This window comes from Atheta coriaria, unplaced genomic scaffold, assembly GCF_025399875.1.
Source record: "Atheta coriaria isolate IRGN ID8LTWV9N9 unplaced genomic scaffold, Caltech_Dcor_3.1 hic_scaffold_5_pilon, whole genome shotgun sequence".
Lineage (NCBI taxonomy): Eukaryota > Metazoa > Arthropoda > Insecta > Coleoptera > Staphylinidae > Dalotia > Dalotia coriaria.
This window is the reverse complement of record NW_027045447.1, coordinates 1,166,183-1,185,882: the sequence shown is the minus strand read 5'-3', so window position 1 is coordinate 1,185,882 and position 19,700 is coordinate 1,166,183. Positions and strand designations below refer to the sequence as shown.

Below are 19,700 nucleotides of genomic sequence, written 5' to 3'. Positions count from 1 at the left end.
AAATTTTCGCGGGTTGCAGGTCGAATTCCTGCAACAATTAAATACCACCCGACGAAGAATTTAATTCCGCATCTCCGGACGCCCCGCTGAAGTTACTGCGCCGCCTAGATCGCGTGCAAACCCGAAAAAGTACATACATTTCACGAAAAAGGGTTGAAAAATAACACTTATATGCAAATTTTCGCGGGTTGCAGGTCGAATTCCTGCAACAATTAAATACCACCCGACGAAGAATTTAATTCCGCATCTCTGGACGTCCCGCTGAAATTACTGCGCCGCCTAGATCGCGTGCAAACTCGAAAAATACAAAGATTTCAAGAAAAATGTTGAAAAAATAACACTTATATGAAAATTTTTGCGGGTTGAAAATCGAATTCATGCAACAATTAAATACCACCCGACAAAGAATTTAATTCCGCATCTCGACGACGCCCGCTGAAACTACTGCGCCGCCTAGATCGCGTGCAAACGCGAAAAATACCAAGATTTCACGATAAAGGGTGAAAAATTAAAAAATGATACACTTTTAATGCAAATTTTCGCCGAATGCAGGTCGAATTCCTGCAACAAAAAAATACCACCCGACGGAGAATTTAATTCTGCATCTCTAGATGCCACGCTGAAGTTATTGCGCCTCCAAGATCACGTGCAAAATACAAAAAAACACAAATATTTCACCGGTAAAGGGTAAAAATCACATTTTAATGCAAATTTTCGCGGAATGCAGATCGAATTCCTGCAACAAGCAAATACCACCCGACCGAGAATTTAATTCTGCATTTCTAGGCGCCACGCTGAAGTTATTGAGCCGTCAAGATCTCGTGCAAACGCAAAAAAACACGATACCGATATAAAAAATTCGCGATATATTTCAACACGAAAGTGAAATGTAGTAAAAATTTAACCAAATAATATAACTTAATTATAAACATACCAATGTAGCGCTCATTGAATTGCAAGGGTACGCCAAGTTCTGTAATTAAAAGAAAATATAAGTTAAAACAAAAACATTTCATATAATATAATAATATTATATTCACATATCGGAAAAATATAAACATTATGTACGGAGTATCAAAATAGTCAGATAAAATTTACTTACTCAAGCACAAAAGGACCTCATAAGGAGGAGAAATAACAGGACAGCAATATATATCCGATTGACCGACAACGTCACACAATAAAACCACAACATTCTTGTAATTTAAAATATAAACATCAAAAGCGAGCAAAAACAAAACATTTACGGACATTAAACGAACAATTAATCATTCACAAATCACAGCGGATACATGGCACAACTAAGTCGATTGATGACCAAATATAATGCGAATGTAGAAAATAGAAGTCCAATAAAACGATACGCGTCGCGCGAAACAAGTCTATATACTCCAGCAACCGACCCAAAACTGGCTGCAATCCATCGATAGCGCTTGCTGAAACTACGCAGGCAACGATGCGACAGTTCACAATAAGGCACTGTACCGTTAGCTGCGTTAGATGCGCAATGCACGTTGACGGCACGCAACCTTTTCGGTAGCGAATATCTTTTAAACTAAAAGCGCTAGCGACCAACCAATCAAAAACAATGAAAGTTTGGTAAATCCTCTATAAGATAATATAAGAAAATAATTAAAATTCGGGATACAAAGATTTTGAAATCGTGTTTAGAAGTGCTAAAAAGTGAACATTTTCATTTTTTGAGAGTTCTTCGATTCGGCATATCTCAAAAACTAAAAAGCTAGGGAGGAGCGGATTAAAAATTTTTAATCTACGGAAAATTTTCAATAAGATAGGCTAGTTAAATTGAAAATTTAAAATACTAAAAAAATTCAAAGATAAAATGGGCAAATGAGAGTCAGCTATACATTCATCCACGTACAGGGCCCTGAACACGAGTCACTTCTACCGCTGCCTTCGTAGGGTGCCCTGAAAGGGAGGCACATCAATCCGCTAGCCTCATACGGTATCCTGAACACGAGTCACTTTTACCGCTAGCTTCGTACGGTGTCCTGAACACGAGTAATTTCTACCGCTACCCTCGTACGGTGCCCTGAAAGGGAGTCACATCTACCGCTAGCCTCATACGGTATCCTGAACACGAGTCACTTTTATCGCTACCCTGCTACAGTACACCGAATGAGACTCAACTGTACAATTGCGATTAATTGCAAAATATGCTGCATCATGTAATTTTGAGAATTTTCGGTAGCAAATATCTTTTAAACTAAAAGCGCTAGCGCCCAGCCGATCAAAGATTATGACAGTTTGCAAAATTCTCTATAAGATAAGACAAGAATAATAAACTAATTAAAATTCGGGGTGTAAGAAATTTGAAATTGTGTTTAAAAGTTTCCTTCGATTGCGAATATCTAGCAATTTAAAAGTGGTAGAGAGGAGCGGATTGAAACGCGATCTTGTGTCATTGCAACACGCGGTGGAACTTGATAAAAAAAACTACCTAAATACAATCTAATGAACGACGCAAAAATTTGAACGAAAAATATAATTGAATTATAAACAAACAACGACGAGACAGTTCCTGTACTAGTACGTGCTGCATGAATCACGTAGGTAAAAGCAATATATGCGCAAAGCCGGCGCGTCGATGACACGCGACCTTGTACGCGAATTGCAATAGACATGATACCGGCGATCTACGAGTACACTAAACTGCAAGTGGGAAATCTCATGCGTTGCATTCCTCGCGGCTAATGCAAAAAGAAAGTGTAAATTGTGTTCAAAACAAACACAATTCTCTTGTCGAATGCCCACGTTTGCTATCAAATATAAAAATAAACAATACAAGCCTATTTTACGATTTTTACTTTAAACTAGTAACATACCGGAATTTAGATTAAGTGCCAAAATTAATTAAAAATTAAAATTCGATTCATGTAATTCTGATTTTTTATGCTGACAGATCGTCAAATGTTAGGTACATCAAATATTTAAGTGATATATTCATTTTATGAAGATAAGAAGTTAAGCAAAATGTCTTATTGATGATTCTCCAAATAAAACTTCAAATTCCCGTTCTTAATTTTCCGCCAGAAAGAATTTTGTGATTCGGTAACATTGCGGAAAAACAATAAAACGTAGAACTAAACCGAAATCTAAATACAACATTCCGCGCTGAGTATCGCAATGGTCAGATAAAAGTTACTTACTCAAACACGAAAGGTTCTTCTAATGACAGGAAACAATATGGCAGCAATATGTATCCAAATGAGCTAGCAGCCCATAACGTTACACAATAACCGGCAATAAAACCGCAGCATTCTTGTAATTTGATGTATAAACATCAAAAGCGAACAGAAACACATTTATTGACATTATACGCACAATTAATCATTAACAAAACACTGCAGATGCACGTTACAACTAAGCCGATTGATGACCGAATATAATGCGAATGTAGAAAATGGTCCGATAAAACGATACGCGTCGCGCGAATCACGTCTGAACACGCCAGCGACCGGCACGAAACTGGCTGCAATCCATCGATAACGCTTGCCGAAACTGCGCAAGCAACGATGCGACGGTTCACGATAAGACTCTGTACCTGCTGCGTGACCTAGCAGGTAAAAGCAATAGATGCGCAAAGCCGGTGCGTCGATTTCACGCGACCTTGTGTGCGAATTGCAATATATGCGCAAAGCCGGCGGCGCGTCGATGGGATGGGACTTTAGATTACTAAACTAGAATATGTTGCATGCGGCGTGCGGGGATTGCAACGACAACACTTGAGAATATCATGCTCTACATTGCGCGCGGCGAATGCGATAAGAAAGTGTAAATTGTGTTCAAAACAAACACAATTCTCGTGCCGAATGCGATTGCTGATAAATATAGAAATAAACTATACTATTTTATGATTTTTAGTTCATGCTAGTGTCATCTCTGATTGATACAGATACAAGTCCCGGAATTTAGATTAATAAAATTAATAAAGCAATAAAATTTAAATCTTTTGTTAAAAGATTGACCAATTTTAAATCAAATATTTAAGTGATATTTAATTCGAAACTGTATTGTTTCTACTCTATTTCGGTTTATATTTGAGCAATGAACAATTTTAACAATTTATTTCAATTTTCCATAAAAACCGTGAACACTAAAAATTATTTTTACTAAAATAAAAACCTCCAAAAAACAATTTATTGTAACTTGAGTTGATAAACTTATAAATTTTCAACTTTAAGTTTTTTGCTGGGAAGTATTTTCACATTTGGTCAAATTCCGGGAAAACTATGGGTCCTAGAGTAAAATGTTACTATAATGAAGTATTCAGAGCGACGTTATATTCGCAATAAAAAGTTTGAATTCCCATTTTCATATTTTCTGCGGAATGCTTGAAAGAAATTTCCACAAAGTTAAGTTCAAGATATCAATCCAAGATATCAAGATATCAAACCCAAACTTTGCCTTAAATATCCTCTTATTCACCACAATTATTTAAATGAGCATAGTTACCATTTAGCACATTGACCTTACGAGTTTTGCTGAAGACAAAAATGGTTTGCAGAAGTCTAATGTTAATTGCAATATTATTTACAATCACACAAAGCCGGTCGGCCGGCGTCCGACGGCAACCGGTCACGTGTACACGCGAAAATGTAATAAACACACAAAATATTGAATTACGAAGTTACACCCGCGAAAAAATATTTAGCGAATGACCAAACACGACAATTAACACTAAATTCAATCAAATATAACAGGATATATCGAATTGACAACGATAAACACGAATACCCGACGGAGTATTATTACTTGCCACATGAAGTAACAGATGCGTGCCAGCACCACAACTGTGCACGTCGACTTTCACTCGCAGGAATATTTTAATTTACAACCTGCATCGTTGCGCTATCTGTGAATACTTTATTGCACCTCAAGAAAATACAAAGTACTTCAAAAAGTTTGGCGTGCATATGAGGCAGTGAGCGATTGCCTAGGTGTCAGTGAGTGGTCACGCATTTAAATGGCTGTGTCCGTGTATCACACGTACACGAGAGTGCGCATGTACCACCCTATCTAAACAAATAGCAATGTTTATACATAACTCAAAACTCCAAATATAGAAGTCAATAAGATACACTTATTCAAAATAAATAAATCAAATTATAATATTATAATAATTATTATTATATTATTAATTGATAGTTTTTATCGACAATTTTCGACAACGAATATCTTCTACACATATTGTTGATTACAGAAGATTGGAAAATTATCTATCAGATAAAAATATAAAATAATTATATTTCTTACAGTAAAAGGTCGAAAAACGCGACTAAAAGTGCTAAAAAATTTTAACGTAAAAATTCAACCGAATAATTTTTATGAAAAAAAGTTCAATCCTGTTTTTAGACCGAAAATATTTTAACAAAAAAATTCGACCGAAAAAATTTTAAGTAAAAACGTTCGACCCTGTTTTTAGATAAAAAAAATTAACAAAAAAATTCGACCGAAAAATTTTAGGTAAAAATTTCGACCAAAAATATGTTAACAAAACAATTCGATCGAAAAAATTTCAACAAAAAAATTCGACCAAAAAAATTTTATGAAAAAAAGTTCGATCCGGTTATTCGACCAAAAAATTTTTAACAAATAAATTTGACCGAAAAAATTTAACGAAAATAGTTTGACCCTGTTCTTTGAGCAGATAATATTTATTTAAACAAGTTCAACCCTGTTATTCGACCAAAAAACGAAATTTATTTGACAAATATAGCGATATTCGAATGGGATTTTAGGACACTTCCAAAGGGTTTATAGAGTTAAAAGGGTATGCATAGTGTAAAGGGTCTCTCGAACTTTAACATGACGTTTAAAAACTTCAAGAAAATCAATTTGTTTACGAGATACAGGGTATTTTCTACATTATGTTTTCAAATTTATCTAAAATTGCTCAGTTTTAAGGGCATTTTAGGGCACTTCCCAAAGAGCTGGAATGTTGAAAACGTATGCATCGTGTAGATAAACTCCCTGACTCTGTTCTTGCGTAGAGAAACTTGAAGAAAGTCAATTCGTTTTGGAGACACAGGGTGTTTTACACCTTATCTTTTCAAATTTTCCTAAAAATGCTGATTTTTGAAGGGCATTTTAACGCACTTTCGGAAGGGCTAGAAGGTTGAAAAGGCATTCATCGTGTAGAGGGACTCTATAACTTTATTCTGGCGTGGAGAAACTCTAAGATAGTCAATTAGTTCACTAGATACAGAGTATTTCCAAAGCACATATTTAAGAATCTAGAATATCTAGTATTGCAATACGAATGCTTAAAGGTTGGAATCATTTAAATTTAATTATTTGAAAATCGTAGTTTAATCATTAGACGCGTATTTGAATGCACGCTATGAACATTGAAACAACACACGATAGATCAAAAGAACACGATAAAAAGGTTGTTTATACACAAATTCTCCTAAGCACGCAAAAATAGAAACAAGAATAATATTTTACTATGCACGTTTTAGGTGTATATTTTGGTAATAAAAATAATTAAATTATGAACTTACCTAAAGGAGAATCATTTTACGTCCAGTGACAGACGATTTTACCATTTTCTATCGAATTTCCCAAGGATCGAAGAAGTGATTTCTGATTTTCACGTATCCATGAATGTAACAAACCTCATCTACAATGTAAACAAAAAAGAAATTAAACAAACTGTTTACATATCACAAAATATTGCTTGTTTTTCTAATTGATAATTGAATGCAAGCAATACTAAATATTTAAACCACTAATACTACTACTACTACTACAGTTGCAACTACAACAAATTACCAAACTTACCACAAAGCGCACACCGGAAACCGATGAGCAAGTGCCCATCAGGTAGATATGTAACGAGACCTTGCGAATAAGATCACCAAACATATCGACTCGCGAGAGTGACATGCTGTCCGTTGACCACAACAAACTGAACTGCAAGGCAGCGCGCTGCAGTCTCGCTGCGAATGCCGATTGCGATAGCAGCGCGCATCAGCGCACTGGAATCACAAGGTCACTTACCAGTTATTTTCGTGTTATATTGCTACATATATTTGTCAATAGAATCTATGACAACACGCACTCATGAACATAGTTTAATGAGCAACATAAATTTACCATGATCAATGCAATCTACAATCTACAATCTACATTTTAAATTAACAGATTTGATCGTAAATAGAAATGCGTGTTAAAAAAAGTTGTAACGACTAAATTTGATTTAAATGATAATAACTTACAAAGATATGTATATGAATAATAAAATAGTTTCGTTAAATACTATTATTTTTTTCATATTACATGATTTGCGTTCAGAACTTGGGGAAACAAATTCCTTTCTCGATAACAACATTCAATCGTAAATAATAGATAAACACACGTTTATTAGAACTATTTATACGGAATAAATAAAAAGTCTATATTTTCTGGAGAATTAACGTTACGAATCAAACCTCAGAAGTAAACTTTTGTGTTAATTTCATTCCAAACACTCATGGAGCAGAATGTGCAGCTTAAATCTTCAGATATTACTTGTTTTGTGTTATCTAAAACACACTCAGAATTTATTTACACAAGAATTTATTCACAACATTACCGAACGTGAAACTTGCGTTAAACACATCCTGGATATATTAATTGCCCAAGATGAAACAACAATGATCGTAGAATTAACTACACTGCCGGAATACGAAAAAGAAATGTTAGTATTGCCAAGATTTCCTACAAACCAAATAATACTGCAAAATATCAGCACAATAACATTTGAAAGACCTGTGCGTATTAATAATATAATAATTATTGCTACAATGGCAATAGAAATACGCCACTTTTTAATAAACTGGTCCAATACAACTAGTTTTCGTAATAATAATCATTTCAAGTATTTAATCATTTACTACGGTCCTGTTGAAGATATTCAGAGTGTTTCTGCAGCTGTATGGGAAATATTTGCATATCGTGTGATAATCATCGATAAAGATGGAAATATTCACGTACAAAAACAATTATCGTCTCAAAATTGCAAATTAACAACTACTGAGAAGTTAACTGATTGTAAAACTTTTGATATAAACAATACGCATACCAGAGTATTGAATGTGCTTGAAAGAAAATACAAAACCTTCGAGGGATGTCCATTCTCCGCGATGACAACTCCATATGTAGTTCCATTTGTAATTAACGTATTCTCCAAAGACAACAAAGGATTAGAACCTTATATAATGGAAATAATTGCGCACAGACTCAACTTTAGTATGATTTACGTCAGGCATAATTACAGCACATTTGGGGTGTTGGTACTTCAAGGTGTATCATGCTGTATGTTTGGTGGATTATATCGTGGAGAAGCCGACTTGATGTTTGGAATGGTCTATAGCACACCTCACATGCTAAAATATTTTGATGCTACGTCACCAACGATAATAACAAATGTGAATTTGTACATCCCGAAAGCAAGGAGAGTATCACCATGGTTGGATATTACAAAAATTTACAGTGCATTTGCTTGGAACTCTTATTTTATTGCATTAGTGCTCTTTACTTTGTTGCATACTGCCATCAGAAGATATACAATTATTGATCCATGTGCACCAAGCCGTGAAGATATTTCCCATTCATTTTTCTATTTATTTGCAATCGCACTCACTGAAGGTGTAAAATTACCTGTAACTTTAGTGCATCGATTTTTAATCCTATCCTGGATACTTTTTTGTTTTATTTATTCAAGTTCGTATGAGAGCACGTTTATTTCCTTTCTGGTACAGCCAGTGTTCGAAAAACAAATAGAGACTACTCAAGATGTCTTAGATAATGGCTTGATTGCCTATGGATCACCACAAAGTCGGAGTCTGTTTGAATTAGACCAATATGAAACCAGCCAGCAGTTATTGAAGACATGGAAGCTCATAGATTTAAAAGATACTGTGCATTATCTCCAGAAGGTTATTGACACAAGAAAAATTGTTGTTCCAGCTAATCATCTGCGGGTACACTACGGAATGAAAGTAGAAAAAGTTTTTAACCAGTTCACATCAACCTGCTTTGTATAAAACAAGTGTAAGTACTTACTTTTTGTGGGTGGTGATGAGACGAGGCATGCCTATCAGAGAGAGTATTAATTGGCATTTGATAGCAATGCATGACTCTGGTTTGATGGATTATTATCAGCGGAATTACACTTATATTTCACCGAAGCGAGATGAGACCAGTGAATATTTTCCGATTGCTTTGGATAATATTCTTATTGCATTTGTTATGTACGTGTTTGGTGTGGTTTTATCAAGTGGAGTATTTTTTGCGGAATATTTATATAATAAAAGAATACATGTATTTTATTATTTTCTAATTTGAATACGTAATCCATGTTTATAAAATGTATTTATTAAATTGTTTTGAGTTTTTGTGAAACTTTCTGACGATGCCCACAGGGCGAAACATGTAAAACTCATACAAAATTGTAAAATCCATATAAATCACAAAACAATTTAATAAATACATTTTAGAATACATGTAAATGCATAAAATTAATATTTTAGTAATAGTTGTGCTGGTGTAAAGTATTTTGAGTACACAATGTGTGAGTACAGTCGTGATTATGTTTTATTCGTGCAAAAGTTCGTCGTGTGTTGCGTCGCACGGTGTTTCACCGATAGTACTATATCTAGCTGACTTGCTTTATCACTAAGCGTATTGTTGTATTTCCAGATCCGGTACAATCATAAAAATTTATATAAAATTGAACACGTTTGTAGAAGTATATATGAGCCGCTTATTTTGAAAGTGGCCTAACTCCATTTATCTTCAAATCGAGATATTGAAAGTTTTGCGTTTCAATGAATTTAAAAATATACGTATAAGATACAAAGAAGTCATACTGCTTAAGCGTATCTAAGGATGTTAAATTTAAAGTTCCAGTTAAAATAGTGGCAATTATTAAGTAAATAACGTGCGTTTCCTTATCAAGAATGGAGTTGGGCCACTTTCAAAATTAACAGCCAGATTCATTATAAAATTTGAAGATGCCCAAGTCCATTCAACATAATTTAAGATGTTTCAAATTGAAGAAAAAAAACGTCTTCGTTTCACAGACAGCTTCGTGAAGTAATACATTTTGTTTGTTAAAATCTGCCAAACCCCAAAACTTCTCAAAAATGTTCTTTCTTTCTTCTTCATTATAATTTTTTGTGCACGCATTCCGACAACCACAATCTTTGTTTCGAAATTTTTTTCATGAACAATACTTCCGGTTTAACTGCAATATCTTTTTCCTGAATTCCGTTTTATCTTTCGCACTTTTTGGATATATGGTGCATCAATCTTTTCTCCATTGTTATTTGAATCTTCATCCTCTGACGAGGAATATTGTTTTATAACTCTTTTTCTTATTCGCTTTTTTTTAATTAGGTATTAATTACTATATCTTTTCACTATCTGAACTAAGTGGTCTTCTTCGGTTCTTCCTCATGGGTGTAATAATTTCTATAATTTAATATTAAATTTTAAGTTTTATATTAATTAATCGTACAGGTTAATTAACTAACGCAATTGTCCCAAAATGAGGTGGACTTGTAAATACTAATTAATTGAAATTACCTTCATCGCTGCTTTCCGTTATTATCAATAGTAAATACCTTGATGTAACTATAAATGGAGTTAGGCCACTTTCAAACCACACGGGTCAGTTATTCAATTAATTCGTAAAACCTATGTGTAAAAATGTACCGTATTTTCTCTGAATATAAGCAATCTGACGTGTGTCACTGATAAATAACATGAAGTTGTACATGTAACCATGGTAACCGGTAAAAATTGAAAACGGAGTTAGGTCACTTTCAAAATAAACGGCTCATATATATACCCAATAAACCAAATGCAATTTTATAAAATACTAGTTAACCGGGCAAACGTTGTTTTGCCATATAAATTATTTCTAGTTTCTAGATAAATTTTAGTGTAGACAAAAAGTAACTTACTTATTATAAAAAATAGGGTTGGTGATAAGAAACCAAAATTTAGGGTTGTATGTATATTTTAATGCCACATTAAAAAAATAAAAACAAAAATTTCTACCAAAATTTTAAAAAATTAAGGGGAACAACCCTTATCACTTAGAGATATGAAGTTACCGATTCCCAGACCTACTGAATACGCATATAAAAATTTTCTTTGAGCGGGATGAAAAATGATTAAATTACTAAAATGGCTATAAAGAAATAGGGGTTGGTGATAAAAACTAAAATTTAGGGTTGTATGTATTTTTAATTCCACATTATAAAAAATAAAAACAAAAGAATTTGTCCAAAAATTAAAAAAGTTAAGGGTGAACAACCCTTATCACTTAGGGGTATGAAAAATAGATGTTAGCCGATTCTCAGACCTACTGAATACGCATATAAAATTTGGTAAAATCGGTAAAGCCGTTTCGGAGGAGTATGGAAACAAACACTGTGACCCGCAAATTTTATATATATAGATTTAGTTTATTATATAATTGATAATATTTTGCTTACAATGAAGTTGGTAGTGTTCATATCGATTTGCATTGCTGGTAGTTCAGGTAACCATTTTTATTACGTGAAGATATATTTTAAAATTTGATAGTTTAATATTATTTATTGAAAAAGGTTACTCTACCCGAGTTATCAATGGAACCCAAGTTACATTAGGTGAATTTCCTTACATCGTAAGAAATTTATCCTTAAAATAGCATACTTCTTTAATAATAATAATATTTTAGGTGTCGATTCAAATTTTTGGAAGACACAACTGTGATGGGTCCATTTTAGACGCAACGCACATTTTGACAGCTGCTCATTGTGTACAAGGATTGTACGTTTCCTTAACTTATAAAAACTATTAAAATTTAATGATAAATGTTGGTTTTATAGTGAATCACATGAATTTTATATTCAATATGGCGTTGTGGATCTAAAGGAGACTAGAAACAAGATCAAAGTATCAGACAGGGTATACCACGCTGGTTTTAAGAGAACTTACCTTTTCTTTGACATTGCTATATTAACAGTAAGTTAATTTATGTATTTTGAATAGATGCAATAATTGTGTTATTAGTTAGAAAAATCTATTAAATTTGATGTCTATGCCCAACCCGTACAATTATCTGAACCATGGGCACTCACCCCTGAAAATGCTCCGCCTGTTTTAGCAGGTTGGGTTTATCAACAAGTAAGTGCAGCATTTAATAAATTTATACTTAAACAGAAACTCTATTTCTAATTATGTAGACAGATGGAATTACTAGCCGATATTTGATGAAAGTTGATTTAACTGTATTGGAAGATGATGTCTATGAAGCCACCTATACTAATTATAAGAAGCCAACGAACAGTGAAATTCAGTTGTGCTCTGGTGTTGCACGGTAGAATTTAGAAGAGAAAATAATATTTTATTAAAATATACGTTAATATTTTGACAGGGAGATTCTGGTCCGCTATATGCTGACGGGTCCAAATTGGCATCGTTTCGTGGTCACGGAAACCATGCACCAAGAAAGGTTTGCTTGGAGTATTCACCAAAGTATCGATGTATCTTAGATGGATCAACAAGCAAATTCAAAACTCTAATAAATAAGAGAAATAAATCACATGTTACTTGGCATTTTGCAACTTGAATATGTATACTAAAATAAAACATAATCCTACAACAACAAAACATTTATTGAATCATAGCACAACGATGTCTTCAAACTTTGTAAACAGAACATCAACATTTTGTAATTCATTCACGAAGCACAGTTTTCAAAACTACGTAGATGACTGATTTGCCTTAATTATTGATTCATCTTCTTTCAATATCTAGTCGCAGCTCTTCAGGTTCTTCTCGCTTCACTCTATTGTTTTTATTTTCTCCTGTTTGGGTTGAGTGGGTTCTGTTATTTACTCGTAGTACAATAACAATAAAACGTCGCAAAAGTATACAACCTAAAACTGAAGCAGGAATGAATTATTTGTGGTTATGATATAGTTTATGATTTTTTTTTGATATGACGACTATATAATAAAAAGGCCACTTCATGAGCTAATAAATAATGCAACACACAAGTGCACGTATCTATACATAATCAAATATTTAATAATCCATACGAACAAACAAAACCATATAAAGTCTTATTCAAAACATGTATAATGTGTAAATAATTCTAATAATCAGTCCTTTCAATAAATAATTTATGTAAAATTGCACGCACCCCTTAGTTCATTTTGTTTAGGTATATAGTAAGTTTATGTCATAGATAGTTTATACCCAATCATTCCAACAATGTTCAAAATAAATCTGGGTATAATATACATTACATTTTATTTAAATGTTGTTCAAAATAAAATACTTGTTGTGAATGACGATAATTTTGCAAATACAGCTTGTTTGAAAACAATTATAGAATCAATGAATACAGACAATAAAACCTCATTGATTGTTTTTCCAAAAGATGAAAAAAACTATGAAGGGCTATTCCTGCAACTGATGAATATAATTCCTTTAAAAAATGATATATTAATAAACGCTATACAATCCATAATAACTAAAGATCAATACACATCCGCTGAAAACATTATAATACTAGCTGAAACAGTACTACATGTGAAACTATTTTTTGAAAACTGGCGTAAATCAAAAAGATTTGATAGCAACGGTAAATACTTAATCATTTACTCTGGAGAAGTCGAAGATATGAATGGAATATCAGAAGCAGCTTGGCAAGTGTATGCATTTCGTGTAATAATCCTAGATAAACATGGAAATATTCACGCCCAAAAGAAATTATCACACAAACACTGCACATTGATAAACATGGAAATATTAACATCGTGTGAAATGCTACCATTACCATTACAAAACAACACAATAAAAGAAGTCTTTGAAAGAAAATATAATCAGTTTGAAGGATGTCCATATTATGCAATAGTGAATCCCTATGTGATACCATTTATAACTGATGTTTTCTCAAAGAATAACAAAGGATTAGAACCTATAATAGTGGGAATACTAGCGGAGAAAATGAACTTCACTTTGATTTACATCAGGCACAATTACACTGAGTTTGGTTATATGATAAATGATGGCGTATCATGTTGCATGTGGGGGGCATTATATCGTCGGGAAGCAGACATGATGTTTGGAATGGTATACGGCGGCCCGGTCATGGTGGAATATTTTGACCAATCAGTACCAACAATTTATACCTCGCTGAATTTATTCGTTCCCAAAGCAAAACGACTATCTCCATGGTTGGATATTACTAGAATGTTTAATCTTACAGCTTGGAAATGCTTCTTTGTTACGTTTTTCGGATTTGTTTTGGTCGATTTAATATTTGGAAGGTGTAGAAGGGTAATTTTGAAAAATGAATCACTTTTTGATGAAATTTCAAAAGGTTTTTTTTTATGTTCTTTCAATTGCGCTCTCTGAGAGTGTAAAATTACCGGTATCATCAATTCATAGAATTTTAAGCTTATCATGGATTTTATTCTGTTTTATTTATTCTTCTTCGTATGAAGGAACATTCACTTCCTTCCTAGTGCAACCTTTGTTCGAAAAACAAATGAAGACTACACAGGATATCGTCGAAAGTGGTCTTCCTGTTTATGGAAGTATACAATCAAGATTTGTATTCAGTGATGGTGAAGAATATTATATAGAACGAATGTTAAAACAATGGGTGATCACGCAGGAGAAGGACTTTACAGGCCATTTTGAGGCTCTTGCTGCTGGCAAACCGAGAGTTATTGTAATCACTAAAAATCGTGTTCAATACGCAATGAAAGTCGAAAAGAAGTATTTAACAAAAGATCAAACTCCTGTATTTTACGCAACTCAATCGTATTATAGTTACTTTCTGTGGGTGATAATGACACGTGGAATGCCACTGCGGGATGGTTTTAATAAACATTTATTGATCATGCACGATACAGGTTTGATAGATTACATCCAAAGGAATTTCTCATACACTATTAAACCGGAGGAGACAACTGAATATTTCCCGATAAGGGTTGAAAATATTTTAGTTGGAATTTTTATGTATGGGGGCGGCATGGTTTTATCCAGTGGAATATTTTTTATTGAATATTTTTGTTTGAAACAGAAAAGCGTAGCAATGAATGTTATATAATTTTTTTCAACTTATACTTCATTGATAATGAAAGGCAATGATATTATAATTATGTAATAATTGTACACAAATAATATATTGATTGCTTTTTTATTATGACTGCTTTATTATTCCTAGTTGTATTCTTGTTGATTAATATACAAAATTCTGATAAAATTTTGCAATCATTTTCCTTGTTTTGTTGTTTAGTGCTAACATGTTTTTGAATATGTTTTTCTTCCTATTGTAAGATTAGTAATAGTATTTAACTGATAAAATAATTCATATTTCCTTATGAATACATGTAACCGTTTTTGTACATTACCACGTGTTTAATTTATTTATATATTGTCGACCAAGCATTCCATAATAACTGAATTGTTCATGATAGGAAAGAATTTCGCAAATGTTCGTGAACACCAAGTTATGAATTTATTTAAATTTTAACACGTATTTCAAAAGTATATATACCCAATAAACCTAACGAAATTCTATGAAATATTTAGTTTATTATATAAATACTAATATTTTGCTTACAATGTATAAGTTGGTAGTGCTCATATCGATTTGTGTTGCTGGTAGTTCAGGTAACCATTTTTATTTTGGGAAATTATATCTTAAAATTAGGTAGTTTAATATTATTTGTTCAAAACAGGTGACTCTCCCCGAATTGTCAATGGAACCCAGGCTACATTAGGTGAATTTCCTTACATCGTAAGACATTTATCCTTAAATTATCATATTTGCTTATTTATTATGATATTTTAGGTGTCGATTCAAATTTTTGGAAGACACAACTGTGGTGGTTCCATTTTAGACGCAACCCACATTTTGACAGCTGCTCATTGTGTACAAGGATTGTACGTTTCCTTAACTTAGAAAAACTATTAAAATTTAATCATAAATGTTGGTTTTATAGTGAAGCATATGAATTTTATATTCAATATGGCGTTGTGGATCTACAGGAGACTAGAAACAGGATCAAAGTATCAGACAGAGTGTACCATGCTGGATTTAGTAAGTCCCATGGTTTCTTTGACATTGCTATATTAACAGTAAGTTTAACAATTTTTGTATTTTGAAGAGATGCAATAATTATGTTTTTAGTTGGAAGAATCTATTGAATTTGATGACAATGCTCAACCAGCGCAATTACCTGAACCATGGGCACTCACTCCTGAAAATGCATCGTCTGTTTTAGCAGGTTGGGGTTTTCAACAAGTAAGTGCCGCATTTAATAAGTTTATAGTTAAATATAAACTTTGTTTCTAATTATGCAGACAGGTGGAAATGTTAGTCGCCATTTGTTGAAAGTTGATTTAACTGTATTCGAAGATGATGTCTGTGAAGCTACTTACAATGATACTATGAAAACAAACAGTGATATTCAGTTGTGTTCTGGTGTAGTCGGAGGTGGTCGGGGACAGTGCAGTGTAAGACTTAAATAAGAAAACAGTAATTTTAAAAGATAAATGTTGATATTTTGACAGGGAGATTCTGGTGGTCCGCTCTTTGCTGACGGTGTCCAAGTTGGCGTCGTGTCTTGGTCATTGAAACCGTGTGCCCAAGAAGGTTTGCCTGGAGTATTCACCAAGGTATCGATGTACCTTAGATGGATCAACAAGCAAATTCAAAACTCTAATTAATAACAGAAATAAATCAGATGTTACTTGGCTTTTTGTAGATGGAGTAGGTGTGCAAAATAAAATATAATCGTACAACAGCAAAACATTTATTGAATTATAGCACAACGACGCCTACATTTTGTAATTCATTCATGGTTAATAATAAACATATTAATTAATTATAGAACAGTTTTCCAAACTACGCAGATGACTGATTTGCCTCAATTATAGATTCAGCTTCTTTCAATGTGCTATTATCAAACTTATATTGATCCAGGTTGAAAAAGTTTTTATAGAATGCAAAAGATTGGGGTGGTTCGTTTGATTTGTGGCCGTCTTCACTTGCTATCCACCTAATTTCTCCTTTATAGTTTGGATACACGTGTAAATAACGAAAATTGTTAAAGTTTGGTAATATCAACATCTTAATAACTGTGCTCATATATTTGTTTAAAGAAACCATTTCAATAAATGCAACATTTTCCGCACGTTTAATTAGAGAATATATTTTTGCGTCTTTTGTTATAACTAGAGCGTCATTTATTGCTAAACCAGTTACTAAATTCATCAAGATAACCGATATAAAGAAAAGGAAAGTAATAAAAATAATACGCGACCATATCGGAAACTCATTAAAGGCTAAAGAGTCTAATCCAATTTCGCCGCAAAACATGACCAATGTTCTTAAAAGCGAGTCACTATAATTTTCAAAAAAGGTCGTTTTATTTGTAAAGTTTAACATATTTGTCTTTTTGTCTGAATTTTCGAAAAGCAAATGAAAAGAAAGTGCAAATGTCAATATTAAAGGAAAGAAAAATGAAAAAACTTTCACAAAATTTGCGGTAACCGTTTTCAACATAATGATATAAAAATGTAAATTAGGATGAAATCCAAATAAAAATAGAAATCTTACACACGCTGAAATTGATGCAATTGCAAACATGGGTTTCTGGTAAAAACCGATAAGAAATGTACAATAAGCAACAAGCATTAAAGCTCCAATATAAGTTTCCATATAAATGTATTCAAAAAATGCGCATATACCGTATTTTTTAACTTTTATATATAAATGAAATATAAGTTTAAAAAATCTAAGAACGACTGTAATCCAAAGAAGGAAATATAACCATGTGGAAGGACTCCAACTATACCATATCCAAATAGCACAAAGTGCCAAATATAAAAATGAGTTAATATAATAAACATTTTTAGTTTTGTGCCATTTTGCGGTTAGAAAAATATCGATTACAGGATGACTCAGGAGTGGCTTCAGCTCGGAATTATTAGCCATGTATAAAATAGCACCCGTTTCAATATCCATCTCAGTGGACGGAAGCAATGTTCTATAGTCAATGCATAAATGTTTCATGTCTTTAAATCCAAATTTGTGATTAGCTTCTTGATTATACATGCAAATGCACGAATCTAGATGAGCCTTCAGGGTACCGTAATCAATGTCTGTGATTGTGAGAATATTTAATTTGTTGCGATTTGCCAATGACGCTTTAGCGCGTAGAAGAGCTTGAACAGTCTTCTTTCCATTATATTTGATGGCATGGTGCAGAGCATAGTTACCTTTGTCATTTTTTTTATTCACAAATTCCTGTCCTAAGTATGATTCAATAAAAATCAATTGAAACAGTGAGAGGTTGTTCTCCTCTAAACCATTCCAAGGGATTGGTTTTAAAAATTCAAAGATTGTGTTGTCAGGTAATTTGAAATTTTGAATCTTTAAGAAATATTCAATGATTTGTTTATTGCCTTTTTGCATGGCCAAAATAAATGGAGGCGTTTTGTTAATACTGCCTAATCCACTAGGATCGACGTTTATTACATTAATAAGGTAATCAACTACTTTAATTAAGTTTTTTGTGCACGCAATTTGTAGAAAAGTTTTTTCCAATATAGTATCAACGACTTCACTTTTTAAAGTTGTGTGGTATTTTCTGAAGTTATCTTCTTCGTTAACTTTAAGATAATTCAAACATACAAAAATATTCTCCTTGTTAGGAGTAGCTAGTGCTTTCAATTTTTCTGCAAGATAATTTTCTATTTCACTATAATTATTTAATTTTGCAAATTTGAGAGCCGTGTTGTTGTTTTCATCGCAACAATGTGGATCAATTCCGTTATCACACAAAATTTCAACACATCTCAATATTTGGTCTTCGTCTTTTATATTACACCCGTCATCCGATAGGAGAATGATAAGAGCATTTTGTCCGTTAGAAGTCGCATTTATGTCCGTCGTTTTTGAAACAATATACCTCAAAAGTTCTGGATTTCGACCTAACAAGTTAAAGCATTAAAATATTAATCAACATTAATCATTATACCATACCCATTGCAGCAAAATGCAAAGCAGATTTATAGCCCCAGTCTTTAAAAGTCTGATTGGGTTTTCCACCCTTCTTAACTAATACCTTGAAGGTTTCCAACTTTACGTCATCAGCAAATACGTAAAGTGCTACCTCTAATATTGTTAAACCATTGAGGAATTTTTGAGAGACTAGATCAGGATAGTCATCCAGCAGTTCGGAGATATCTGAAAGTTTGTTATTTTCTACGAAGTCTTTTAATGTATCTAGATGATTTTCTTTTCGATGCCACCATTTTCTAAATGGTTTTAGCATTTTTGCCACAATTTGTTTCTAAATAGAAAAATACGATGGCATTAGTGATTTATAAAAAACTAAAACAAATACAGAGATATGTTTCTAAAAGGTGTACTTACCAGTCGTTGACAATCAAAAAACCTCACAGTATTAACTGATTGCACAGACATCTTTGTTCAATCTTACAGCGAAAAGGTTTTGATACGAACTGCTGAATTTTTTGTTAAGCAGCAAGTTTTATAGTTCTCGTACCTTAGGCGTGGCACGAATTTAAAGCAAATAATTATATGTAACGTTCTATATAAATATTTAGCACACGTTAAACTTTAAAAAATTTTTCCTGGAACTTCG

General features: G+C 32.9%; 3 protein-coding genes and 2 long non-coding RNA genes across 5 annotated transcripts; 2 read left to right on the top strand and 3 right to left on the bottom strand.

The window, feature by feature from the left end:
- Nucleotides 1–852: 852 nt before the first annotated feature.
- Nucleotides 853–6,856, bottom strand: LOC135792590 (uncharacterized). Its single transcript, XR_010548398.1, has 3 exons — nt 6,808–6,856; nt 6,528–6,646; nt 853–973 (listed from the first exon to the last, which is right to left on the bottom strand). It is a non-coding gene; the product is annotated as an uncharacterized lncRNA (long non-coding RNA).
- Nucleotides 6,857–10,171: 3,315 nt separating this feature from the next.
- Nucleotides 10,172–10,798, bottom strand: LOC135792085 (uncharacterized). Its single transcript, XR_010548195.1, has 2 exons — nt 10,597–10,798; nt 10,172–10,482 (listed from the first exon to the last, which is right to left on the bottom strand). It is a non-coding gene; the product is annotated as an uncharacterized lncRNA (long non-coding RNA).
- Nucleotides 10,799–11,514: 716 nt separating this feature from the next.
- LOC135792041 (serine protease 55-like) lies at nt 11,515–12,594 on the top strand. The gene is made up of 7 exons (XM_065302668.1): nt 11,515–11,560; nt 11,628–11,686; nt 11,741–11,832; nt 11,892–12,027; nt 12,076–12,189; nt 12,249–12,382; nt 12,465–12,594. The coding sequence occupies exons 1-7, from the start codon at nt 11,515–11,517 to the stop codon at nt 12,592–12,594; spliced, it is 711 nt and encodes a 236-aa protein (XP_065158740.1).
- Nucleotides 12,595–15,619: 3,025 nt separating this feature from the next.
- LOC135791956 (trypsin-7-like) lies at nt 15,620–16,838 on the top strand. The gene is made up of 7 exons (XM_065302570.1): nt 15,620–15,696; nt 15,765–15,823; nt 15,878–15,969; nt 16,029–16,164; nt 16,217–16,330; nt 16,390–16,542; nt 16,600–16,838. Exons 1-7 carry the CDS (start codon nt 15,648–15,650, stop codon nt 16,753–16,755), a joined length of 759 nt encoding a protein of 252 aa, XP_065158642.1. The 5' UTR covers nt 15,620–15,647; the 3' UTR covers nt 16,756–16,838.
- A 95-nt stretch (nt 16,839–16,933) lies between these two features.
- LOC135792040 (transient receptor potential cation channel protein painless-like) lies at nt 16,934–19,367 on the bottom strand. The gene is made up of 3 exons (XM_065302667.1): nt 19,076–19,367; nt 17,779–19,023; nt 16,934–17,097 (listed from the first exon to the last, which is right to left on the bottom strand). Exons 1-3 carry the CDS (start codon nt 19,365–19,367, stop codon nt 16,934–16,936), a joined length of 1,701 nt encoding a protein of 566 aa, XP_065158739.1.
- Between the last annotated feature and the right edge of the window lie 333 nt (nt 19,368–19,700).